The sequence below is a fragment of the Hylobates moloch genome, unplaced genomic scaffold (assembly GCF_009828535.3).
Source record: "Hylobates moloch isolate HMO894 unplaced genomic scaffold, HMol_V3 SCAFFOLD_19, whole genome shotgun sequence".
Lineage (NCBI taxonomy): Eukaryota > Metazoa > Chordata > Mammalia > Primates > Hylobatidae > Hylobates > Hylobates moloch.
Genome location: NW_026652294.1, coordinates 252,747 through 274,561, shown reverse-complemented (window position 1 = coordinate 274,561; position 21,815 = coordinate 252,747). Strand labels below are relative to the sequence as shown.

The following is a 21,815-nucleotide window of genomic DNA, read 5'->3' as shown; positions in this document are numbered from 1 at the left end:
TCATTTCAAAAATGAAGCAATTTCACACTGACAGAGACATTGTTAGTATAGAACTAAATACTTTTACACTTATCAAATTCCTTTGAGATTAACTGAAAGTTCTGAGAACCTCACATTCTACAACTTTGTTATGAATTTTCTGCCAAAAATGATGCTTTCCTATACACTCCTAATACAAGTATAAAATATATTGTTTAATCTAGTCTTGGGTTCATTTAAAATTTTGAAAATTCACTCCAAAAATATGTTCTGTAACTGTATGGCTACCAAGGAGAAATGTATTCTCTGAAGGTAAATCTGCATTGCCCTGGTATGACCTGGGACCCTGGGAACACTGCCCCTGTGCTGAGTTACTGAGATGAGCCAGCCCTGCAGCTGTGCTCAGCCTGCCCCATCCCCTGCTGATTTGCATGTTACCAGAGCACAGCCCCCTGCCCTGAAGACTTTTTATGGGCTGGTCACACCCTGTGCAGGCGTCAATCCCAGTCAGGACACAGCATGGACATGAGGGTCCCCACTCAGCTCCTGGGGCTCCTGCTGCTCTGGCTCCCAGGTAAGGAAGGAGAACACTAGGAATGTACTCAATGTGCTCAGTACCGGCTGGCTTTTCAGGGAAGTCGTCTGATAACATGATTAATTGTAAGAATATTTGTTTTTTTGTTTCCAACCTCAGGTGCCAGATGTGACATCCAGATGACGCAGTCTCCATCCTCCCTGTCTGCATCTGTAGGAGACAAAGTCACCATCACTTGCCAGGCGAGTGAGGGCATTAGCAAGAATTTAAATTGGTATCAGCAGAAACCAGGGAAAGCCCCTAAGCTCCTGATCTATGCTGCATCCAGTCTGCAAAATGGGATTCCTTCTTGGTTCAGTGGGAGTGGATCTGGGACAACTTACACTCTCATCATCAGCAACCTGCAGCCTGAAGATTTTGCAACTTATTACTGTCAACAGAGTTACAGTACCCCTCCCACAGTGCTACAACTCATAACATAAACCCCAAGGAAGCAGATGTGTGAGTCTGGGCTGCCCCAGTGCTCCTTCTGCTGCCTCCATCTGCTGAGGGAAGTTCTGAAACTCAGTCAGGTTTGGAAAGGCATTGGGAGATTTTCCTAGAGGAGGCCAGGGATGTTCCTCTGAACCCTAAGCCTCTTTCGCCCTCATCCTCAGCAGAAAAGATGTGACAATGCCTGTCTTGGCAGAATAAAGAAGAGAGATAAGTCCGACTGAGGAATCCGTGTGATGGAATAACTGGAATTTGTACAGCAAAAGAGAAGCTATTCTCAGTATTTCAAGGAGAAATTATTCAAGCTGAATAGAGTCTAAACCATAGTCTTTTTGAAGCCTACAGTAAAAAGCAGGTACTAGAGACAGGGGATTCTCGGGTGCTCTTCCAGCAGCCCAAGTTCACCTGACCCTGGCGATATGTGCTGAGTACCGTGTAATGATCCTCTGACCTGTCTGGGAAGCCCAGGGCTGGGGGAGCTGATGCTCTCAGCTGCCTGCAGCACGTCTCTAGGTGATTCTCCAGTACACACCTAACTGCATGTGTTTTACTTCAGGTGTCAGTGTACATGAATCCACCACTCTGACTTCCCAAGCTCATGACAGTAATTAGTTGCAACTTATTGCAATCTCATGGAGCAAGTCTAAAGAAACCATAGAGAGAAAAAGAGTTTTGGAAAATGTGCTCCCAGAAGTCATTGTAATGATGGGGAATTGACAGCTGATAGGGAAGTAAGGTGACTCTTTCCACAAGGCTCAACAGTTTGCCAGTTATGAATTGTCACAAAATACATTTGAATGTGCTTTCAAGTATTACCAGTTTGGGGTCATAGCTGGAAAACTTTATTAAGTCACAGATAAAATGGGAAAATCAGGAAATTGTATGAAATATACAATAACACTGTGTGTGATGGCTCAGGTCTGTAATCCTGTGATAGTTAATACTGATTGTCAACTTGATTACATTGAAGGACGTAAGCATTGCTCCTGGGTGTGTCTGTGAGGGTGTTGCCAAAGGAGATTGATATTTGAGTCAGTAGTCTGGGGAAGGCAGACCCCCTACTTAATCTATGGGCACCATCTAATCAGCTGCCAGTGAATATAAAGCAGGCAGAAAAAGGTAAAAAAGTGAGTCTGGCCCAGCCTCCCAGGCTACATCTCTCCCCCGTGCTGGATGCTTCCTGCCCTCCAACATTGGACTCCAAGTTCTTCAGTTTTGAGACTGGAGCTGGCTCTCCTTACTCCTCACTCCTAATGCCTGCAGACAGCCAACTATGGGACCTTGTGATCCTGTAAGTTAATATGTAATTGACTATATATGTATATATATATGTATATATATACACACACACACACACACACATATAACTAATATATGAACTTATTAGTTCTATCCCTCTAGAGAAGCCTCACTAATACAGATTTTGGTACCAGGAATGGTTCTACACTAACAGAATATTAAGGATGGAGTTCTTTTCTTGGTTTGGGGGTTTCTGGATTTGGCTGCTAAATATGATTAGACTCCAAAATGCTAAGGACTCTACTTTCAATAGTATGGAGAACATTAATAGTCCTTGGCATGAATGGTTTAAGAGCTATGCAAAGTAAATTCATTTGACACTAACGAATCATCACTGGTAAGAGGCAAGGAGTTTAGTGGCTCTGTACCTAATACCCTTGACAAACACCTTGCGAAATAGATTTGTGAGGGAAGCACCTGCATCTTTGAAGAGCCCTGTAATGGCTCTTCTCTCTATGTCAGATCTAATGGTGAGAACTGCAGTCACTCTATTAGAAAATTTAAATACAGTTTGGAATAATTGGATCCTGAAGTGTCAGGGGTGAAGTGGTGACACTCAAGCCTCAAAGGCATGGTCAGTGTAGCTACTGTAATGGACAGAAAAGACAACGCAGCAATCTGAAGATTCTGACTCATAGGGAGCTCTGGCATTGGCCAACTAATCACAGTGTCCCTAGAAGTGAAACTGACAGGAAGCCTAATGCATTCCTACTTAATTTATGTAAGGAGGAAACAAGGTCAAACAGATAAAAGACTAATTGGAATTATAAAAACAGAGATTCATGGCCCCTCAATCAATTTCCAGCCTTGAGCCAGTTTAAAGACCGAGAGCCCCTTGAATGGAGGGGAGGCCGGGTCCCCTTGAGGTGTCCCTGGCAGATAGGAATGCTGCTTTGAAGTTTTGGCAGGCCCCCATAGGTGAATCTTGGTGGAGGCCTCTAGTATTTTGCAGTATCTTCTGCAGTTAACTTCTGCAGTTAACTACTCTCCTTTTGACAGACAGCTCTTATCCTATACTGGGCTTTTGTGGAAACTGAACATTTGACTATGGGTCAACAAGTCACCATGCGACCTGAACTGCCTGTTGTGAACTGGGTGCTTTCTGACTTATCTAGCCATAAAGCGGGTCATGCACAGCAGCATTCCATCATCAAATGGAAATGGTGTATAAGCGATTGGGCTCAAGCAAGTCCTGGGGACACAAGTAATTTACATGAGGAAGTGGCTCAAATGCCCATGGTCTCGACTCCTGCCACCCTGCCTTCTCTCCCACAGCCTGCACCAGTGATCTCCTGGGGACTTCCCTTTGAGCAGTTGACAGAGGAAGGGAGGACTAGGGCCTGGTTCACAGTTGGTTCTGCACTATAGGCAGATACCACCCAAAAGTGAAGAGCTGAAGCACTACAGCCCTATTCTAGGACATCCCTGAAGGACAGTGGTGAAGGACAATATTCCCAGTGGGCAGAACATTGAGCAGTGCACCTGATTGTGCACTTTGCATGGAAGGAGAAATTTCCAGATGTGCAGTTATATACTGATTCATGGGCTGTAGCCAATGGTTTGGCTGGATGGTCAGAGACTTGGAAGAAGCATGATTGGAAAATTGGTGACAAAGAAATTTGGGGAAGGAGTATACAGATGGACCTCTCTGAGTGGTCAAAAACTGAAGATATTTGTACCCTATGTGAGTGTTCACCAACAAGTGACTTCAGCAGAGGAGGATATTGATAATCAAGTGGATAAGATGACCCGTTCTGTGGATACCACTCAGCCTCTTTCCCCAGACACCCCTGTCATAGTACAATGAGCCCATGAACATAGTGGCCGTGGTGGCAGGGATGGAAGCTGTGCATGGATTCAGCAACATGGACTTCCACTCACAAAGGCTGAACTGTCTGTGGCCACTGCTGAGTGCCCAATTTGCCAGCAGCAGCAGAGACCAACAGCGAACCCATTGTATGGCATCATTCTCTGGGGTGATCGACCAGCTACCTGGTGGCAGGTTGGTTATGTTGGACCTCTTCCACCATGGAAAGGAGAGGCGTTTGTCCTCACTGGAACAGGCACTTACTCTGGATATGGGTTTGCCTACCTGCATGCAATGCATCTGCCAAGACTACCATTTATGGACTCAAGGAATGCCTTATCCACTATCACGGTATTCCACACAGCATTACCTCTAACCAAGCACTCACTTTACAGGTAAAGAAGTGAGGCAGGGGACTCATGCTCATGGAATTCACTGGTCTTACCATATTCCCCATCATCCTGAAGCAGCTGGGTTGACAGAACGGTGGAATGAACTTTTGAGGTCACAATTATGTCAACTAGGTTACAATACTTTGCAGGGCCAGGGCACAGTACTCCAGAAGACCATGTGTGCTCTTGGCCGAATCTATGGTACTGTTTCTCCCATAGCCAGGATTCACAGATCCGGGATTCAAGGGGTGGAAGTGAAAGTGGAACCACTCACTATCACCCCCAGTGATCCACTAGCAAAATGTTTTCTTTCTGCTCCCGTGACATCAGGTTCTTTTCTTGACATCTTAGTTTCAGAGGGAAGAACGCTGCCACCAGGAGACACAATAACTATTCCATTAAACTGGAAGTTAAGATGGCCTCCTGGATGCTTTGGGATCCTCCTACCTTTTTTTTCTTTTTTTTTTTTAATTATACTTTAAGTTTTAGGGTACATGTGCACAATGTGCAGGTTTGTTACATATATATTCATGTGCCATGTTGGTGTGCTGCACCCATTAGCTCGTCATTTAACCTTAGGTATATCTCCTAATGCTATCCCTCCTCCCTCCCCCCACCCCACAACAGGCCCCAGTGTATGATGTTCCCCTTCCTGTGTCCATGCGCTCTCATTGTTCAATTCCCACCTATGAGTGAGAACATGTGGTGTTTGGTTTTTTGTCCTTGCGATAGTTTGCTGAGAATGACGGTTTCCAGCTTCATCCATGTCCCTACAAAAGACATGAACTCATCATTTTTTATGGCTGCGTAGTATTCCATGGTGTATATGTGCCACATTTTCTTAATACAATCTATCATTGTTGGACATTTGGGTTGGTTCCAATTTTTTGCTACTGTGAATAGTATCATAATAAACATTCATGTTCATGTGTCTTTAGAGCAGCATGATTTATAATCCTTTGGATATATACCCAGTAATGGGATGGCTGGGTCAAATGGTATTTCTAGTCCTACATTTAAGTGAACACACTAAGAATGGAGTTACAGTGTTGGCTGCAGTGATTGACCCAGACTATCAAGATGAAGTCAGTCCACTACCCCATAACAGAAGTGAGGAAGAATATGCATGGAATATAGGAGATCCATTAGGGCATCTCTTGGGATTATCAAGCACTGTGATTAAGATCAATGGGAAATTATAACCTATCCAGGCAGGACTACAAATTGTCCAGATTCTTTCCAGGTCATGACCTGCTGAGGTGCTTACTAAACTCAAGGGGAGTACAGAATGAATAGTGGAAGAAAGTAGTTATCAATACCAGCTATGACCACCTGACCATCTGCAGAAATGAGAACGGGAACTATCATGAGTATTTCCTTCTTCTTTTGTTAAAAACACGTTTGTGCATGTGTGCACTTGTACTAAGAAAATATCTTCATTTCATTTCCTTTTTCTTTATCAGGTGACATAGATTTACTGACCTATTATCAGCATTTAAGTAATGTTCACTTTATATAATAGTATTTGGGTGGGAGATTGGTGCATTTCCAATTGTAGGAAGGATAGTTTATTATGTTAAGGGTAATTATGACCTGTCTATTGTCTGTATTTTAAGATTATGTATGATCTCAGGAGATGTGTGTGGGTTCAAATTGACAAGGGGTGGGCTTGTGATGGTTGATAGTGAGTGTCAACTTGATTGGATTGAAGGATGTAAAGTATTCATCCTGGGTGTGTCTTTGAGGGTGTTGCCAAAAAAGATTAACATGTGAGTCAGTGGGCTGGGAAAGGCAGACGCATCCTTAATCTGTGTGGGCACAATCCAATCAGCTGCCAACCCAGCTAGACTATAAGCAGGCAGAAAAATGTGAAAAGAGATGGGGCTAGCCTCCCAGCCTATATCTTTCTCCCATGCTGGATGCTTCCTGCCCCTGAACATGGACTCAAAGTTCTTCAGTTTTGGAACTCTGCCTGACTCTTTTTGCTCCTCAGCCAGCAGATGGCCTACTGTGAGACCTGGTGATTGTGTAAGTTAATACTTAATAAACCTCCTGTATTAGCCAGTGACACCTAGAGGGACAGAACTAACAGCATATATATATATATATATACACACACACACACACAAGTATGTATACATATGCACACACACACAATTATAAAGGGGAGTTTATTAACTTACAGGATCATAAGTTACACAATGGGCTGTCTGCAAACTGATGACAAAGGAGAGCCAGTCTGAGTCCCAAACTGAAGAACATGGAGTCCAGTGTTTGAGGGCAGGAATCATCCAGCATGGGAGAAAGATGTAGGCTGGGAGGCTAGGCCAGTCTCTCCTTTTCACATTTTTCTGCCTGCTTTATGTTTGATGGCAGCAGAATAGATTCTGCCCACCAGATTAAGGGTGGATCTGCCTCCCCCAACCCACTGACTCAAATGTTAATCTCTTTTGGCAACACTCTCACAGACACACCCTGGATCAATACTTCATATCCCTCGATCCTATCAAGTTGACACTCATTATTAACCATCTCACTCCCCTTCATATATATATATGTATATAGTCCTTTAATTTTGTCACTCTAGAGAATCCTGACTAATACATCTACACTTCCGATGACCTATTTCTTTTATTTTAGGTCATTTGTTTCCCCTGGGTTGCCTACACTCTCTTCTTCCCACCCCCCTATGAAGAACATAAAAGCCTCTGGACCTCACTAGGTCAGGGCATGTCCCTGCTTGCACTATCCATGACACTTTCCTCTTTAGCAATGAGGGAATGTCATCCTTACCCCGATGCCAGCCACCTGTCTCACATCCAGGACAGAGAGTCTCCATCTCCCCTCCAGCAAAGATGCATGTATGTGAGCATGGTGGCACTCCCCTGTGATCCCAGCGACTCCATAGGCTGAGTGGGGAGAATCACTTGTGCTTGAAAATTCAAGGTTGCAATGAGCCATGATCATACCACTGCACTTCATACTGGGTAACTGAGTGAGACCCTGTGATTTTTCCCCTACATTTTACAGAATTTTTTTTTTGCCTCTTTCTTCTTTTAATTTGTGTTTTATCCATTCATTTTCTGCAAACCTTTAGAGGGCAAATAAGAAGTTTCCCTTTTTCTGTCTACATAAGTAAGTTCCTCAAAATTCGGGCCCCTGAATAGGCAACAGGAGGTGTGTGCAGGGGCTGCGCCACAGTGATTTTACCACTCCCAGTCAGGCATCAGTAATACTCCCTAGAACCCCAGGCTGAAGCCCACTGATGCTGACATAGTTCAATCCACTTCCTCTGCGACTGCACAAGGCTGAGATGCCTTGGCCCCTGTTAAAGGTGTGAGATATAATGGGTGCAAATCTGTGTTCAGTTTGATCCAAATCCAAGTGCTTTCCTACTTTTTAAACTTCCCTGTTTTTCTATTTAACGCTCATTGCTCACTCCGTAAGACAGTAGAGATGGCATTCTCCTCTAGTTATCCTCAAGGAGAGCTGGCTGAGGACAATTAGTAACACCTTGATTGTGAATGTCAAATAGATTTTATTTCATATCAGACACAAGATCCTAATAGTAAAATTATTTTATTACAATTTTCTCTCACTGATAGAAAAAGGGAGTTCTTGAAATTCCAAAAGTTGGTTTTAAAACTAAAAAGCAAATCCTGAAAGATGTAGTACCCTAAAGATGTAGTATTTTCCATGAATCACTGGGAAAGTAAAGGATGATAAAAACTTTTTTATTCCCCATAGTGCAGAATTCAACATTGGACAGACTGCAGGAGTGGGAGCATTCGGGGAATACAGGAGACGTCAGCTGTTGTTCAACCAAACTGCCTTGGGTTATAGTGGGTGGGATGCGGATGGTGGTGGTGATGGCAGTTGATGTGGACCCGCAAGGGAGCCAAATATGATACTTGTGAAGAACCCACAGAGTTGAAGGCACTGCTGTGTGACCTCCTGGGTGGAGCCTGTGCCACTGGGAGTCTCAAGAGGAAAGTAATGTCGTGAGTAGAGCTTTCGGTCTGAAATCACCAAAGGTTTAGTAAAATCCCTGTGCAAGGAGACCTGAGGTCATGTCACTCAGTCCTAAGTCAAATCCCAACAGCCACGCAGAGCTTCTGAAACTCATTCTGCCCCTAGAGGAGGTTTAGCGGAGACCTCTGCTTGGGTCTGGAGATGTCACAAGCACTGACATGCTGAGCAGAAGGCCAGGCAGGGTCCACACTTGCAGGGGGATCAGTGGGGGTGGAGGTCGATGTGCACGATTCAGACATGTGTTCAGGATGCTCTGTGCAGCTTTGGGGATTTGGAAGAACATGTTGAGTCCGTGGGAGTTTTATGTTCTTCTAGCCCATCTCCTCCAGCCTGCCTGATAACTCAGACCTCAGCAAATGCCCCATGGAGGACACAGGCCATGTGTAGAGGCTGCCCTGTGCAACTCCTAACAGTCAATCTGATTCTCCATTCTCAGGAGAGTTCCTCTGCTTATGCAAAGAGAGAGCCTGTGTCCACATGCAAACTTGGCAGATATGGCAGGAGAACAGAGTCAGGCCAGCGTCAGCTAAACTAGAAGGGGTGCTTTTCACTTTGGAATTTTAGGTCACTTAGTTCTCATTTCTTCTACTGTTCTCTGATGTTATTAATATAAAGTTTTGTATTGTTTTCTCTCCAGGTTCTTGCAGTGGTTCTTTAGCCTTTCAACCCCTACATCGTTGCCCCGGACTAGGAAGATTCCTTCTGAAACTTACTGGTCATTTAGAAATGACAATTTGTGGACCAAATTTTCACAAAAAATAAAAGGTTTGAAATAAGTAAATGGATATGTGTGTGTGTATATATATATTTTGTCTTGAGACTGAGTCTCACTCTGTCACTCAGGCTGGAATACAGTGGTGCGATCTCGCCTCACTGCAAGCTCCACCTCCCGGGTTCAAGCCATTCTCCTGCCTCAGCGTCCCGAGTAGCTGGGACTACAGGCACCCGCCACCGTGCCTGGCTAATTTTTTGTATTTTTAGTAGAGACGGGGTTTCACCATGATCTCGATCTCCTGACTTCGTGATCTGCCGGTCTTGACCTCCCAAAATGCTGGGATTACAGGCGTGAACCACCATGCCCATCCTGCAGGGTGTCACTTAAAATAATTCTTCAAAAATATTTATGAACGAATTGTGGGCAAATCAGTTCCATTTCATGAGGTGATATAATCAACACATAGAAATGTTTGCACCCAAAGGACAAAATGCCTTTGTTTCTGGTTAAAATAACCAAACCCATCAGAAATGATTGTCTAGTCTAGGATGATCCACACCATGGTAAGAGAACTTAAAACTGTATTCCCCAGGAGAAAAATCAAAAATAAATAATGGAACCATGGTATATAGAAAGAATCTGTCAAACACACAAAGATAGACAAGTCTTCAGAGGACTTTTCTACACATATTCATGAGTGAGAACACACATCCAACCAAAAATACTTTGATTTCACTTCCACAACCAGCAGTGTGGAGACTAAAGATAGTACAATTAAAATTACATTCTTAACCCAAATGTTCAAAAACCAAGAATAGGTAGTTTACAGAAGAGTTTGTAAAGCACAGAATGACAGGTCTACAGAAAGTATTCACAAGTGAGAAAACACATCTAACCAAAACTCTAGGGATTTCACCATCACAAACACCACTTTGGAGCCTGCAGATGCTGCACAGCCTCCTGTGAGCAGGACACTCACCAGGTCCCTGATCAGTGTGATGGCCCCAAACACAAACCTCAAAGGAAGTTCAGCCTCTCCGTGTGGCAGGAGCAGGTGCAGTGCCAGGGGATGTGTCTCCAGCAGTTGGAGTCAGGAGGGCTCAGGGAGATGACTGGAAAGCCTTTGAGGAAGGAAGAGGCCATGAGGCCTCGGTCACAGGCACAGGCTCCTCTTCTATGTGAACAGGGCCAGGGTCCTCCAGGACACCTTCCAAAGCCTCCTTTTTCCTCCACTCATAGGCGCTGAAGTCCCACCGACCCTCTAGGGTTTGCTGCCACATCATCCCTGGAGGAGCCTGTAAAGTTCCCTGCTGTTCTCATGGCTAAGGGGATGCTCAGTCATGTCACTGTAAGGGGACACTAGTGCATCCTGTCCTCATCTGCTGCCACAGATGACCTTCATAGAGATTCTCCATGCCTTTGCCAAGTGACCCCACTCTCACCAACCATCAGGAGGCTGGAAAATGCCTGCACTCCATGATGTTCCGGTTATGAGTAAGTCAGGGCTCAGAGAAGTCTCATGTTTGTGCAGCTCATAATAATATCACACAGGAACCCTATTTTGACTTTCCCTGACTCCTCATTCTCTCTGAGCAGTTACTCACTCTGCTCGTCCACTCTAAGACTTTCTTCTTGTGCAGCTGCTAATGGTGTTTTCATTTGGAGACTGATATGACTATATTGGTGGAATACTAAATGTGTGCTTGTCACATCCTCACATTTCTAAGAATAAAAGACACTTCTTTTGAGTGGCATTTATTCTTTTTTTCCTAGTTTGTCAGGGTTACATTTCCAGTGATTGATGTGAAAACTTCTTTGCTAAAACGCATTCATATTGCTATAAATTAACATTTTTTAATCTCATAAATTTTGATATGTGATGTTGACTTTCAGATCCAAGTACTTTGTAATTTCCCTTTTTGTTGCTTCTTTGCTCCAAACTGCATATAGTGGTAGTTTACATATTTTCTAAATATTTAGATTCTTTTTGGCAAATTTTTAAAAAATTAAATTTAGAATTTCAGTGGCTTTATTGGTACGAGTTGTTTTTGGTTACACTGATGAGTTGTATAGTAGTGAACCCTGGGATTTAGTTACCCATCACCCGAATAGTGTACCTTGTGCCCAATAAGAAATTTTTCATTCCTCCTCCTCCCACCAACCCCCTTCTGATAACTTTGTTTCTGATTTCTAATAGAATCCCCTCAGTTATGAATAATTCATTTTTTATAATTTAACCAGCTTGGTTTTTTTTGAAATATCTTGTTGCCCAAAATATAATGTATCATTAGCCAATGTTTTGAAAGACCATGGAATCTGCTGTGGTTTGGTGGAGTGTTCTCTAAGGATCAGCCTTGTCCAGATGGTTGATAGCATTGTTGAAGTCATCTGCATCTGCAGTGGCCCAAGATGCTGGGCTGTTTGCTCTTCAACCTGGATCTGCTGCAGAGCCCTTTTCTATCCTGAGTCCCACTCACGACTGGCTGACTTTCATGTCACCTGCTGGGCAAAACCTATATTCCAAGGGGTAGAATATGTAGCCTCCAGAAACCAAATAAATCCTATTTGTGGCTTCCTTCTTTGAAAGACAAAGACACATATTAAAAACAGTGGAATAAAATAAATATTCCTGTAATCCTGAACTCTGATTCGCTCCATCTTTATGTTACACACATGACAAAGGCCTTATTAATGGGGACACCATTTAGTGGCATTTGATGGCAGCTATAGAGATGAATGCCCAGATTCAAGGTTCAGGGCAATACCAGCCAGGGGAAATCAGCCTCCCAACCACAGCCACAATATGACTAGGCAGCCACAAAGAGTTCCCAAGTAATTTTCTGATCATTGACCTGGTCGTGGTGCCATATCTGGACTTGCTCTCTAATGAGGAAAATTTAATGTTGTGATGTCCTTGATTCTACTGCACCAACAGTCATCTGGTCTGTCTGTCAGCCACTCACAAGGGCACTCAAGTCAAATTCTCTAAATATATAATTGTCTTCCTTCAAATTCTAGAGAAAAGGTTGATTTTAGATTTGCCTAGCAAATTAACTATTTTAATGCTATTAATATTGTCATTTGAATGGTATCCTTCTCTTAGTCTCTCTGCAAAGGTTAACCTGGGGCAAATTTCATAATAGATTTCTCTTTATTTTCATTTTCCTCTACAATTTCTGAGTAAGATGACCTACTCTGAGAAAACCTATGAAGTTAGTTTTAACCAAAAACAAAATCATTATTTTGAAATTTAATATCATCACAAGCCAGAGACAAAATATATTACTCTTGCTTTATGGCACATTGGGATTATTAATGACTAGTAAGTATTTGCTTTAATCTTCCATAAAATCAAAAGTTTCTTCCTTTTATTTTGCCTTATACAAATAATTGTATAATAGTTTTCCTGTTATAACAGATTTGTGTACCTTCTTATTTTCAGTATTCATTTTCTCCTAGGACTGCTAGGATTCCAGAATACAAAAGAAACCATTTTCTAGGTTGAGGATGCGTCTAATTTACTAGGGTAAGACTATTTAATATGAGTAAGATCCAGCTAAATCAGTATCTAGCAAGAAATTATGCCTCTAGTCCTCTGTTAAACATGATAGTTTTATTCTTGACTGCTCCTGGGAAGTCAGAATTTATTTCATTTTATTACTGATGCTTCATTTCTTTGTTTTTTTTTGTTTTTTTTTCTTTTGCTGGTAGATATTTTAGAAGAGTTAATATCTAGAAGTATTCCAACATAAGGGCACTTGGCTCTTCATAGAGCATTTACACTTGGGTGATCATTAGCTCCTGCCCGAGAATCACTAAGTTATAATGAAATTCACTGCTGTGATGTGAAGCTGCTGCTTCCAGAAGGGCAGAGTCACTATTTCCAGTTGTCAATGTAGAGGCTGTATTATTATTATTAATTATCAGTAGTATTATTATAAGACAAGAAATGAGCACTAAATGCTTTATTCAGCTCTTGTCTGTTTCTTTTCCTGTGCTTTTGATTTTCGCTAACAGGAGGTGAAAAGAAGCAGTTAAAAGAAAAATTCAGCTGACTTTAGAACTCAGTTTGATTAATTTGAACCATAATTTTTCTCTAGAGCCTTAAACATTATAAATTACAATTTATATAAATATTTGCTTGATTCTTAAAATTGTTTGACATGAAAAAAATGTGACAACTTGCAAATTCTATTTTCATTTTTTCTACAGGTAAAATATCTTATCTAAGTTACAAGTAAATAAGTTATTCCACTTTATTTTATTGTTATATTCATTGAAGTTCTTATCTAAGTTACAAGAAATAAGTTATTCCACTTTATTTTCTTGTTATATTCATTGAAGTTCTTATATCAACTGCAGCTTCTACTACAGTTTAAATGGCTAGAATCCCCAATTTAGTCTCTAGAAACTTCTTGGGATCTTCATTTCCCATCTCTCAAGTAAACCAGGTTTTACTATAAGGCCTCAAGGTTAACTTCACATTCAAAGAGTAGAAAAATTATAGTAACCTCTCAGGCAAGCTATGGTTTTATAGAGCTTTACTTTTGAGGACAGAGACCCCTTTCTTCAAGGCTGTGAATTCAAAGGGAACTTATGAGACACAGAACGCTCAGGAAGAAAACAGAGTCATGACTTCACTTTGTGCAGTTGGTGGGTGTGGTGGATTCTGCAGAGATATTAACAAGCACAGAGGAGAAGTCCACCACTTAATCCCACACCTGTGTGGGTAGTTTCATAGGATTTCTGAAAACCTTCTCCAAGAAAAAGTAAAGACCAGAATTGAAACATTTGGAAACAGGTTCAGATGAGACAGATCTAGGACAGGGTCTGAAGATTCAGAAAAGTCCGATATGGAAATAACGCTGTTTCTTTCAATGTTTGGAGAGAGAGATTATCAGAAGCAGAAGATACACATTCAAGGAGCCTACATTCCCTGTGCTCTCTCCCTGTGTTCCAGAATATTTATCCATGAATTGATTTTCCAGCGAGGGACAATTTAAGTTAGTGAGACAATGCAGACGGCTTCATTCCCAGGTGCCTGGGAGCCAGGAATCCATTCACAGGACCTGCAGCTTCACAGATGGAAGCTCCTTTTGTGGGTGACTTGGTCTTAATTCTCATCTAAGGACAAACTCTCACCTTTAATTTAAAGAAGATTCATTGATGCTCAGGTAGGGAACAGGCCTCTGTGTGTCTCAGCCTCATCCATAACAGTGTGGGTTTGCACTGTCTGGACTAATACAGTCTGTAGAACAAAGTCTACATGATGTGCAGCAGTGATCTATAAATGAGAATGCTATGTTGTTTATTTCAAAACTGTGGGCTTATTTCTCAATGGCTTGTGCCAGACTCAAATTTTAAAATGTAATTGTTTTAAAAACAACAAAAATAAGAAGAGTTTTAACCTTTTAGAAAATACTTAATCTACATATCCAGAAAGCCTGACCCACATCTGCTAGCAGTAGGTAAGACAAGCCCCAGTTTATGAAAATCTTAAACATAATACTGGTCTCTGTAGCTCTCTGACACAGAAACTCCCCACTCTGCTGCTGTGTGGCATCCCCTAAATGCATATCCCTTCTGCAGTGTCCTGCACATTTTGAGAAACAACCCTGGCACCTGATTCTCTGGACTACTGCCTGCTGTGAGGGGCTTCTCACTGCAAACCTGTCAAAGCTTCACCCAATAGACTAGGTCACATGTGCTACTGCCATCTGTGGTCGTCTCTTTTTCCTTGGTCAGCCAACAAATCCCTCAACCCCCCTACAAACAGGATCACACTGTCCACCCCAGAAACACTTGACTCCCAGTAATGAACACAAACAATTCCACTTCCAAGACTCTCTTCTCAAGTCATATGAGTAACACAGTTCTTTTCAGTTATATGGATCCCAAACTAACCAATCAGGAAAAGGAGACACAGCCACGCTAAACCCTGCCTGTAGAAGTCCTCCCTCATTCAGATGACCATGGTTCAGATAAGAGACACACAGAGGCCTGATCCCACCCTGGTTCAAATGTAGGCTGCACTTCCATCTTGTCTGTGTGCACTGTGGAGTGACCAGCTTTCTCTGCTGCTGTGAAAGCCCTGGTAGGATGTGTCAACAGGTAAGAGAGGGAGGATTCTGGTTAGAATTAGTAATAGTGTTTTTTAAGTCTACAGGTTAAATCAGGTAATTTCAAAGCCTCTTTTCTGTCTAAAAAAGGACTTGTACAAGTTTTTACATTTTCCAGATATGTAAGGCGACAAATCATGAGATTTTTGTTAAAAATCCCAGGGGTAGTCTTTTGAATGGTTCATTTATTCTCACAGAAAATAGCAATGCTCTCTTAAATTCAAGCAATCTAAATACTTTGTGAAAATAACATTTTCAAGAATTGGCTTACAGTAAAAGAAAACAGGGCAATTTTTTTTACTGTTATTCAGTTTCCTGCAATTCAAATCTTTGTATTAGATAATGGCTAAAACTGATTATTCATTTAACGCCCTTTCAGAATAATTATTTAAAACTAACAATAAAATGGACCATTTTGTTCTATTTTAGTTAGGCTGTTTATGTTTTATGTCTCCTTCTTCTATTCCTTCAGCTTCAGATGTTTCTGACTTTTTTTTCACTACCCATGGTTAAGAGTCTGACCTTTTCAACACTAAGAAGCAGATCAGAATTTGTTGACATCATCAGAAAAAAAGTCGGGTACACAAAATTTGCAACATGTAATGAGAGAAAAGAATAAATAACAGTGAAATATGAGACTTTTATTTCAATACTACCTTGTAGCTACTGTTTAATATCATCAGCCCATATTATTGTCATGGAGTTCAACATTTGAAGGTCAATATCATTTTTACTCAAGTATGTTTTCCGATCTTATGAAAAAATGATATTTTGGTAGATTCCCCAGAAGATATTCAGATCAAGCATTCTTTGCAATCTTACCTACAATGATATTTATTTGTGTTCTTGGGCCATTAAATATGACTTTGTATTAAATTACCCAAGCTTACATCACACTACAAGCTAGTCCTTCATTGTTCCTGGATTATTATTTTTTTTTTTTTCAGAAATGTGACTGTCCTTGTGAAAGTATTTATTTTTGGCACCGTTGTTCAGGAGCTGTTCAATGGAATGTTAAGCACATCAATGATAAATAAAGAAGAGTGCAGTTGTTTTTCTGTTTAATGATCAGTTGTATGGTAGGTTCACATCCCTAAGCTGTGAGCATTTTTACATAAAGTCAAGAAAATACCAGTTTCAGGTACAGGTAACCCAGAGATGTAGAACTGTGGATGCAGTTCTTGCTCTTTATACGCAGAGAATTTCCTTTGGATCTGTGGACTCGTGGCTGTGGCTGCACCACATCCAGGCTGGGGGAGTCTCACGTCTAACTCAGAGTTGACAAGAACCTGGAAGCCCGGACAGGACCTGATTCCACATGACCAGGGAGACTGTGTGGGAAGAGCTTTTCTAATCACCACTTGAAAAAACATCATGCAAAGTTATTTCTTATTTGTTCTGTATCATTAACCCAGAAGATTCTTCCCTTAAGAGAGAGTCCTCTGGGCCAGGCACAATGGCTCACACCTGTAATCCCAGCACATTAGGAGTCCAAGGCAGGCAGATCTCCTGAGGTGAGGAGGTCAAGACAAGCCCAGACAACACGGTGAATGAAACCCATCTCTACTAAAAATAAAAACAAAACAAAACAAAACAAAAAGAACGAGTCATCTGGTTAACCTTGTATCTGTGAGATGATTATGATGAGATAGATCCCAGATTGAACAACCGGTCACCAGAAATTTTATATTTGCTGCTGGAGGCACAAAATTTTGTCTTTCCTTTTTCTTATACTGGGCTCTTGGCTCTAAATGTAGAGGCTCACATCATTCTCCCTGTGAGGCCCTTGGACAGAGAGCTCTTATGCGGTTCACTCACCAGGTGCCAGGGCAGGGTAGATTCTGATATTTGAGCTGAAGTTCTTGAACAGTTATCCTGGAAACAGCTGGTACCAGACAGCCCTTGAACTGGCTCCAGGCCGCTTTTTATTTGCAGACTCTCAGTCCAGCAGTGCCTGTGGGGATGGGCCTGTTTCATTCTCTAGATTGACTGGGAGGGATTCAAGCCAGATGGCATTCACCTCCCAGAGATGCATCCTAGACACACATTTCCACATCGTCAGGGTTCTGGTGCTTTCTCACAGTTATGCCCTACACAGTGTGTCCCTACAAAAGGTCCGAACTTTCACCTTCAGATCCTTCTTCCCTTGACTGTGGGCAAACTTGAACGAATTTATTTCTGTTTTGTTCCGAGGGAGGATTTATATCACAATGTTCACAGAAGAGACATTCCCCCTGCCCCATCAACCTTTTCCACACCACTGCACCCACCAGGTGATTTGCATATTGTCCCCTAGGGAGGACCTTCCTTTTGAGTCTGAGATAAAAGCTCAGTTCCAACCTTGCCTTGACTGATCAGGACTGCTCAGTTCATCTTCTCACCGTGAGGCTGCCTGCTCAGCTCCTGGGGCTGCTAATGCTCTGGCTCCCTGGTAAGGATAGAAGGAGATAAGGGAGGAGAATTGGGTGGGAGGTGAGCTCTGTGGGCTCCACAGCTTCCCATGTTTATTCCAATAATGTGATAGAGTCACATGGTCTATGCTCCAGGGAATGGAATTCATGTTTGTCTTATGAATAATCAGGATTCTCCTCCTGGGAACGATGACCAGTGCTCTGATTAGGAACTTGAAAATAATGAGTTTCCTTCTGGCTAGTAAATAATGGGTTGATTTTAGAAAGTCTTCGTTTCATGATGTAAATCCAAACTTTAAAAATGTAACTGTAAATCAGTATCATAAGAGAAATTAGGAAAGTTGCTCATAATGTATCTATATAAACTTGCACTACTCTGTTATTTTTTCAGGGACAAGTGGGGATATTGTGATGACTCAGACTCCACTCTCCCTGCCCGTGACCCCTGGAGAGCCGGCCTCCATCTCCTGCAGGTCTAGTCAGAGCCTCTTCGATAGTAATGGATACGCCTATTTGGATTGCTTCCTGCAGAAGCCAGGCCAGTCTCCACAGCTACTGATCTATAGGGTTTCCTATTGGGCCTCCGGAGTCCCAGACAGGTTCAGTGGCAGTGGGTCAGGCACTGATTTCACACTGAAAATCAGCAGGGTGGAGGCTGAGGATGTTGGGGTTTATTACTGCATGCAAGCTACACAAGCTCCTCCCACACTGCTACATCCTGGAACAGAAACCTCCATGCTGGGTTGAACCAGCTGCCCACATGTGCTGCTTGTCCTGTGGAGCAGCTGAGCAGAGTCTCTGAGTCTGCAGAAGAGAAGGCTGTTGGAGACGTCAGAGCGGCGTTTGCTGCTGAGGACGCTGGTCCATGAGAGCCTCGGCAGCACCTCAGATCCCACATGTTAAAGCCCCACCAGTTGCCACAGCCTGGGGAAGGCATCAGGAGGAGGAGAATCCATGGGGGCCACATGTCCTGGGAGCAACCGGCTATGATGAAGGGAGAGTGAATGAAAACTCACATCCTCACCCTCCCTGTCTTGCCCACATTTGTCAAGTTCATGCAACTGTCAGAATAAGCAGACCATGGAAGCAGTTTAGTGACAACACAAGTAGAACACATACGGGAAATGACCAGCTTGGGGTTTATTTCACACATGATGACAGTCATATTGGGAAATTCATAGTCTCCCATCTCCCTAATTCTGCTCTCTGACTCCCACCAAACTCTCCTCTCCAGTGTCTTACAGGAGAAAGCATCCTACACAAGCTGTGTGCAGGGAACTATGGCTAAGGACACTGAGTAAAAATGTTTGATGTTGGATTATTCAAATAGACTTTGTAAACTCATGGCAGTTGTGAGATCCTAATGTCAAAAATTGATTACTCTTATTATTTGCCAAGTGAAAGCAGAGTTTTCACAATTCCAAAAGTGTCCTTTAGAAATCACTGCATAAACTCAAAGATAAAAAATATGAAGTTTATTTCAAGTACAAACGAAACATTCAGAATTATATGAGATTTTTCTTCCTCTTCCAAATTCTAAACGTTTTGAACGTATTTAAGCTAATTTCTATTTTAGAGTAGAAATTCACTACTGTGTTTTCATAAGAAAAGGTTTCAAAGAATACAGAAATGCATTATTTTCATATGATTACCCCATTACCTGAAAATGAATCTGAATTCTATGTTTCAATTGTAAATGCGTGGAGCATCTATGCTTTTCATAGATTTTATTAAACTTAGTGTTCTAAATGATATTGAACCCAATAATGAGTCATGTGAGCTACATGGCATAACACCGTGTGATAGACACAAAATAATGACAGAATCAACAGAAGAAGATCCGCTTCAAGCTAAGGGTATAAAGTACACTTGGGAAGATTGTTTATTCCATGATATAGGATTCCACGGTAAGTGCAATTAAAATGACAAAGTTCTATTTCTGTAGGTAGAAAAATTGTATGGCATAATTTTTATAGATATCAATCACAGTGGCACCCTCAAATGAAAAAAAAGTGACACAATATGTTTTAAAAAATACTGATAAATGCATCATTGAGCTTAAAAGGCATCATGCAGAATGCAGTTAAGGAACACAAAGTGTGGTGGGGTGCAGTGGCTCATGCCTGTAATCCCAGCACTTTGAGAGGCCGAGGCAGGTGCTAAAGTCAGGAGCTTACGACAAGCCTGGTCAACATGGTGAAACTCTGTCTCTACTAAAAATACAAAAATTAGCCAGGTGTGGTGGCATGCACCTGTAATTCCAGCTCCTGGGGAAGCTGAGGGAGGAGAATCACTTGAACCCCGGAGGTGGAAGTTGCAGTGAGCTGAGATCATGCCATTTCACTCCAGCCTGGTCAACAGAGTGAGACTCTGTTAAAAAAAAAAAAAAGGAAAAAGAACACAAAGTGTAAGTAGTATGACCCAGAACTAAGCAATGCTATTGCCATCTGTAGCCCTGATGTGATTGACAGCATCTAGTGACCTTGAACTTCTGCTTTGCCATGAGACACAAGATTAGTCCCAACCCTTTCAAGATGGTTAAATATATTAAACAAACAAATGACTTAAATAATGCTGATGTAACAAAGGGCTACACTGTGAAAACAAAAGGTGAAAGGTGAACAATCCCCTAAACTGGAAAGAAGATATGAGGAGGATCAAAATTGGCTGGTACAAAAAAGCCACTGTTGCAGTTGACCAAATGTCACAAGGTTTCTGTGTCTGTGCCATGGCAGTGCAGAGACAGGCAGGTGGCCTTGGTGGTGTGGGCAGCTCTGCTCCATGAGGTCACTCAAGCGGGCAGGAGGCACGACCACCTTCAGCCCACAGCTTCCTCCATCCTCACAGTCGCTGCCCCCACACCCATCCTCAGAAGCATGAGTGGAGCAGAGTGAAGGGAAAGCTGTTTTCTTCTAAAGATCAAAAATCTTGAACTTGCAAATAGGGATAAATGTTATTTTTGCGCCAAGTGCACATTTGAGAAATCTCCCATTGAGTTGACCTGATGATAAACCCACATCTTTTGTGTGTTTTAATCTGAACATGTATTTATGTGATTCTTGGAAATAATTTTTTGAGTATAAAATTATATTTTAGCAGCTTATTTCAAGTTGTTTTTTATCATATAATTACTCCCAAAACATCAATTTAAAAAAAAATCTGTTGCTCTGTCCTCCACTGAAATTAATTTCTCTATTTAACCTGATCAGACTGCTTTTAAGCTCTTAAACTCATCTTTTTTTTAGTGATTTGATACATTGAGTCAATTTATTCTTTATGATGAGTTTATTTATGTAATTATTTTCGATATCGCAAGTAGAAAAAGCCCATAAGTTGCTATGCCGAAAACCTGCCTCTAGATGGCAAACAAACCCCACGATACACAAAAGAGAGCCAAGTTCTTAGAAACCCTGGGAAAGGAAGAGGGCTACTGTCCCATTAACAACTTGGAGCCCTTAAGGCAAGAATGAGGTGGAACATCTGGAACATCTGGGAGGAGACACCATGCTGCGGAATTGTGGAGAATCTGCTCTGTGCTCTGAGACTGAAAGCCCAGCCTTGCCTCTCATTGCTGCCTTGACTGTGTCCTCATCTGCAGTGAAGTGAATGGTGTCTTCTAAATTCATGCTGAGCCCTAATTGCTAAAAAGTGTAAGACATGGAATGGGGGAATTATGTGCATCTTCCTGACACCAACATGATGCTCAGGAAGGAGGCTTCTTGTTTTCTCTTAGGATTCTTTTACTAACCAACATTTTCCCTGTACTGCACATTTCCCTTCCCTGATTGTCCCTCTCTGTTGAAAGAAGATGGCCCAGGGGATTCACTACTGAGTCTCAACCTCTAACCCAAAGCCCTCAGTCTAGTGTTGCTCTTTTCCTTCATGCTATTTTTGTTTGTTTTCTTGTAATCATTTTAGCAATAAAATATCACATTTTTATTCCTATCTATTACACACATTATCTTAGTTAATCACAATGGTTGCCTTCTGAATAATAAATGATCTTTCACAATGATGTTAAGAGATCCAAATCC

At 41.9% G+C, this 21,815-nt stretch overlaps 1 protein-coding gene and 1 gene segment (V, D, J or C); one reads left to right on the top strand and one right to left on the bottom strand.

The window, feature by feature from the left end:
• The window catches only part of LOC116459261 (immunoglobulin kappa light chain-like), a 204,841-nt gene that overhangs the window by 4,485 nt on the left and 178,541 nt on the right, over positions 1-21,815 (bottom strand). The window lies entirely within an intron of this gene.
• On the top strand, positions 17,744-19,299 carry LOC116459264 (immunoglobulin kappa variable 2-28-like). The segment is given in 2 exon segments: positions 17,744-17,801; positions 18,173-19,299. Coding segments are annotated over 2 exon segments (372 nt in total).